The sequence below is a fragment of the Anastrepha ludens genome, chromosome 3 (assembly GCF_028408465.1).
Source record: "Anastrepha ludens isolate Willacy chromosome 3, idAnaLude1.1, whole genome shotgun sequence".
NCBI classification, from domain to species: domain Eukaryota; kingdom Metazoa; phylum Arthropoda; class Insecta; order Diptera; family Tephritidae; genus Anastrepha; species Anastrepha ludens.
In genome coordinates this window covers 46,606,130-46,612,129 of record NC_071499.1, presented here as the reverse complement: position 1 = coordinate 46,612,129, position 6,000 = coordinate 46,606,130, and the positions used below count along the sequence as shown (strand labels likewise).

The following is a 6,000-nucleotide window of genomic DNA, read 5'->3' as shown; positions in this document are numbered from 1 at the left end:
TCTTACATTCACCGACTAACTTCGAAGAGCGGCGTGGGTTAGCAAGGGCTTTAAGTGCAGCTTCACTGTCACTAGAACTTCCAATACAAACGCTCTTACTGCGTTCGATCTCTGTCGGCGAGTGTTCTAAAACCCTCGCGAGCAACGCCAAAGTGAATGCAGTGCTCTGCACTCTCTATTGTGTCACATGATTTTACTAATGTGGCAATTCCATAATGGCATCTGTCATGACACGTCATGGTTCATTTTTAAATATTCATCACGAAGGTTGACGAGCAAGAAGTCAGTGTACAGCAGCCGTGAAGTTAAGAATGCTGTATTTTGATTGTAATGTCTCTGTATGTAGTTGACTAAACATTTAATCTAATAAACATTACTTTGTTAATTTTATAAAACAATATTTTGACAACTGCAACCGGAGCAGTAGAGGCTATCTGTAAGTTGAAACCGATGTACATAGATATTCCACAAAACAAGTGCGAGCGGTGATTATTCGGGTGAGGTAGTTATTATCAGTGTCGCCGTGTCTTCTATTCGCCCACTTATCTAGGTTTGGCATAAGTCTGTCTGTACCTTTGGTAGACGCTTTCCATCTTGGTCATAGGCTGTGCTCGTTCCGTAGCTTTTTCTGCTGCCGCCGGTTTTGTTCCTTGTGCACCGTATAAGCGATATAGCGCTGTCGGGTGGTTATCTACTAGCATCTTTCCGGCAATAACAAATATTGTATCCTCCGTAACTGTTCTGTAGGCACATGCAATTCATTATTTTTTACCTGTTCCTTACGCTATCCGTAGTAAATGGTTTCAATAAAAAATGCAAATTTTTTAGATAAATTTCAGAAAGTATTTAATTTTATAGCATAAAATTCGTAAGGTTCAATTAAAAATTTTAAAAAGCGAATTTGAATGAAATTTCACAATTGGCGCTCTTACATACATATATCTATTTTTAACAACATTGACCATTTGGCGATGTACGCCAAACAATTTGTACATCCGTTTTGTTTGTGTGCATATTTTGAAATATATTTACAACTGTAAAACACTTGAATATTTCGCTGCGAATATTGTAACTTTGATTATAATTTGGCTATCAAACTATTTAATTTGATTTCATTTATTATTTATTAGGCTCAAATATGAAACCTAATTAGTTAATTTCTACACGCCTCACATTTACAAATACACTTGCGCTCACTTAATTGTGTCACTTTCAATTCTTACTTTTTGTATTGCTTAAAAAACCTTGTAAATTGTAAAATTTTCACAAAAATGTATGAAATAAAAAATTGACAAAAAAAAATTCGCGGTTATTGAAAAAAGATAAAGTGACTCAATTACGTGACCACCAGTGTATATATGTACATAGATCACAACTTTGTTTGTATTTGTATGGTTAATTTTACGAGCCAATTTGTTAGCCAATAATTCACCTCAATTGGTTTGTATGTAATTTTATTAATTGGATTTATGAATTTTTGGAAAATTCACAAATTATTTACATAGCCTCGCACTCGCCAAATGCATCAAATTTTATTTCTTGCATAACAATATTTTTATTATTTCATTAAAACATCTGCTCTTACACATAAATACATATAATTAGTGAATGTAATCAAAACGACGTACTAAGAGCACTGCTCTTCCCAGCCAACCACTCGCACCCGCGCGCCCAAACATGGTGATCTACACCGAATCAGACATCTGTCGCTGCCATTTTGGAATTCTGCCGTACTGGCGTCGCTTTTGCCCTCAGAGCCGCGGACTGTCCAGGACAGTGTTTGTGGTCATCATGGTGCCGCTGTTGGCCATTATAATTGAGTTTCCCGCCACCGAGTGGTTCGATGAGTTTTTACGCCGAAAAAACCCACCACTCAGCTGAATGCCTTTGAAGGTGTCGAGGAAAGCGCGACGAAAGCCGGCGTTCATGAAGCAATAGGTTATTGGATTGCAACAGCTGCTGGAGTAGGCGAGCAATTGAAAAAAGGAAATCGATGTGTAATCCACATATTCATAGATGGCCGGACCAATGAACATCGCCACCGTATTAATCACATATAATGGCGTCCAGCAGATGAAGAATTCGAGTACGAGCACAAACAGCATTTTGATGACGCGCTTCTTGCTCTCCAGACTTTTCGTCTTGTTGGACCTGCACGAATAAGCCAAGAAAATAAATTCAACCGTTAGTGTAATAAATGATTGCGTGCCAACATTGTAATAAATCTGTATTTGAATGCTATTGATGTGTTACATTAAATTTAAATCGAATTTCTGCCAAATAACGCTACACGTGCCATAATCTTATGGCAGCGGTTCAATATCCTAACGCTTGGGTGGTAAGAGAAAATACGTGAATATTGGAAGTAATAGCAATAATATAGTAGACTTCTGGTGTATATGTAGATATTTGCGTATATGTGGGTATATATGTATGTAAGCTTCTGCGTCAACTTGTGTTATGCCGCTTAAGGGTACCCAACAAATGTCGGATGCGGTGAATTTATATTTAAAATTACAGCGCCACCGAATGGCAGCTGGTTTTCATAAGCAGAGTTTTCTACACTAGGCAGTTTGCCATTGCCTGCCGACAAGCGAAAGCTGCTCTTTTTTATGCAGGGTGGCAGATGAAACGCGCTGCTAAAAATAAAGGGTCTCTCTAAAGTGACACCTAGATAACAGTAGTGAATGATCCTTATACGGTTAATTTTTTTATGTCAACTTTGGTATTTGTCAAGTAGGCAGATGCACAATTCTACGCGCTAGAACAGAGACGTTAAAATCATTTAAGCTTAATTTGAAAATTGTCCGTCTTTAAGGACAACATAACGCAAAATTCGTGATTTTTTTGGAGAAAATAATCGTCGGAATGAGTCAAAGGTTCAAAAGTTCAAAGGTTGGTCAAACAACTTCAAGAAACAGGATTTGTCGATATTAGAAAAAGGACTGGCATACCAAGAACTGGACGTTCTATTCAGAATATTGCTGCTGCTGCATAAGGTAGTAGCCCGGTGTGACGGGTTCAAAAAATCGATTTTTTTTCTTTTTACATTTTTCGGAAGAAAAACATCTTAAAAATATACCATAAAAATTTCGGACAGAAATTTTAATTATTTTTAAAGTTATAGCTAAAATAAGAGAGCGCGCCGTAGTGTGTATGAAAGCGTGTGACACGCCAGCAGCAGCTCTTGTTGAAACTTTAAACGCGTTTTTCTCAAAATCATGTTTTCGAAATTTCGGGGAATCACTGACTCGAAACTATTCAACCAATTTGGCTAAAAATAAACCCGTTATTCTAGATACACATATCTAGATCCCGGACCTTTAAAACATTTAATTTTGTAATAATAAACTATTTAATTCAAACAATTTATTTTTTTTTCCATTTTTCTATATTTATTGAATCTTTCTTGTATAAGAAACTAACAATAAGTTTACAAATCTTATATGCTAGAGTAATATGTTTCCTTGCCAGTGCTAAGAAACGAATTATTTGCTCAAATGAACATATATTTACATATATGTTTAAATCGGTTGTGAATCTCCAATTCTTCATAGTTGGGAGCTGGAAAGGACGGGTTTCCAGTCTCCGATTCTTCGTAGCTGGGAGCCGGAAACGCCTAGTTTCCAGTCTCCCTTAGAGCTTCCGTTGTCCCTCATGTCGATTGTGAAAATGATGTTGTTTTTTGTTTTTTTTTTTTCGAATGTGATAGATGTGGTTGGAGGAAGTTGTGGACGGACTCTCGTGTGAGATGAGATCATTAGGATAGTGCAGACCTGAAGATGTCTCTTTTTTTCAATGGTGTGTGACCTTCATTTAAAAGTAGATTTCGCACTAGTTTATTGGGAAGGTCTTCTAGCTTTTGTAGGTATTTTTTGCTCAACCGTACTATTTCATCGGCTACACGAGGTATGCAAATATCTCTGTGAATGTTAGCGTTCTTTATATACCATGGAGCTCCCGTGATTATCCGCAAGGCTTTAGATTGCACTCTCTGAAGTTTTTCGATATTTGAGGGCGTAGCCGTTCCCCACATTTCTATACCATATGTCCATATTGGTTTTAGCATGGCTTTATATAGTAGCACTTTGTACTCTAGAGGTAATGCTGATTTCGAATTAAGCATCCAATATAGGCTTTTCATTTTAAGCTCGATATTCGACACTTTCTTTTCAATATGATTCCGCCAAGTGAGTCTAAGTGAATTCCAAGATATTTTATTTCGTTTTGCTGTGGTATTTTCTGACCATTTATTGTAACTGCAGGGCAAGTTTCTTTTCTTAGAGTAAAAGTAATATGCACGCATTTGTTTCATTAACCTTTATTCTCCAGTTTTTAAGCCATACTTCTGTTTCAAGTATATGCCTTTGTAATATAGACGTTGCTACTTTTGGGTCTGTGTGAGTGCAAAGTATTGCAGTATCATCGGCAAATGTTGTTGTCATTGTTTGGCTCGTCGTTGGCATATCAGATGTGTATAATACATATAAAATAGGGCCCAGAACGCTGCCTTGTGGAACTCCAGCGTCTATTCTACAATGCCGAGAGAAAACATCTTTTTGCTTTACAACAAATTCTCTATTGGTGATATAGTTTTGCAGCAAGAGGTGTACATTCGTAGGCAGTAAACGAGAAATTTTGTGAATTAGGCCGCGGTGCCATACCTTATCGAATGCTTGTGCTATGTCTAAGAACAGTGCAGTGCAGTACTGTTTTTTCTCAAAGGACTTTCGTATAAATGACACAATGCGATGAACTTGCTCAGTTGTACTATGTTTTGCTCTAAATCCAAATTGGTGTTGAGGAATAATATTGTTATCTTGAATAAAGGGCATTATTTTCTACAAGAGCAACTTTTCAAATAGCTTTGAAAGTATGGACAATAGACTAATTGGCCGATATGAGGATGCTTGGCTTAAGTCTTTCCCAGGTTTACCAATCATAATGATTTGAGATAATTTCCAAGCTTTTGGGTAGTAGGCAGTACGAGAGATGGCGTTAAATATGTGCCTGATATGAAGAACGGCAATATTGGGAAGCTCTTTTAGCATTTTTGGGGTGATTTTGTCGTAATCTGGTGCTTTTTTAGGTTTAAGTTGATTAATAACTGAGACTATGTTATTTTTTTTAAACTTTATTGGCTCTTTTGGTGGTTGCAATATGTGAATGTCTATTTATGAAGAAGAAAAATTAGATTTTGAGAACTTTTTTCACAAGTCCGCCATTTTGTTCTTTGTTTTTTATTTTTATGTATATTTTAGGTTCGGGACTTAAAATAAAGTCTACAGTATAATAATCTCTTTGAATTTTTATTTCAGATGACTTTGGAAGGCTGTGTGTTTCCCCGAACCAACTCATCTTTTTTTAAGGACTCCACTTTGACGTCAAAAATTTTAAACAAATTAATATAAAACTAACTTAAAAAAATTTTTTTTACATGCTTCAAAATACCAATAAAAACATGTAAAAACTTTAAAACGATCGCATTTTATTTTCTTTTTAAAAAAGATTTATGAAAAAACGTCGAAATTTCGGTCGTTACACCGGACTACTACCATAAAGGCCCTCGCCTCATTTGAAATGGTGCCTGTTTCTGGTGGGTGTTTCCTTAAAAGTGTGTAAAACGGATACGCAAAAAATTTCTTATTTTTGCTTTAAGTATTTTATTTTTCGATCTATTGTTAAAAAATAAGGTTAGTTCAAAAAGTTGTCAGCCTTCAAAAAATAGTCTTCACATGAACAATGGACACAGCTATAGCCAGTTCTACTGAACTGATTTTGGATGAAATAAAATTTAAATGGCGAAGAATTGATGTCGTTATCGTGTGAATTACGACCATCCGAAAAAAATTGTAGTATATTTTTCGAACCTTTGAAGTCAAAAAAAGGCTCAAAAACCCGTTTTCCATTTTTGAACGTCCGCCACTTCATCAAATTTTCTTTTTTCTTTTTGTAAGATCGTAGTTCACACCATAACGAAATTCATACTGAACAAGAACC

General features: G+C 36.0%; 1 protein-coding gene across 1 annotated transcript in view; it reads right to left on the bottom strand.

The window, feature by feature from the left end:
- Window positions 1–931: 931 nt before the first annotated feature.
- Window positions 932–6,000, bottom strand: part of LOC128857484 (cholecystokinin receptor type A-like) — a 65,195-nt gene continuing 60,126 nt past the window's right edge. The window contains exon 5 of the mRNA XM_054093238.1: window positions 932–2,151. Within this exon, the coding sequence (XP_053949213.1) occupies window positions 1,752–2,151 (400 nt within the window). The 3' untranslated portion in view covers window positions 932–1,751. The remainder of the gene's footprint in view (window positions 2,152–6,000) is intronic.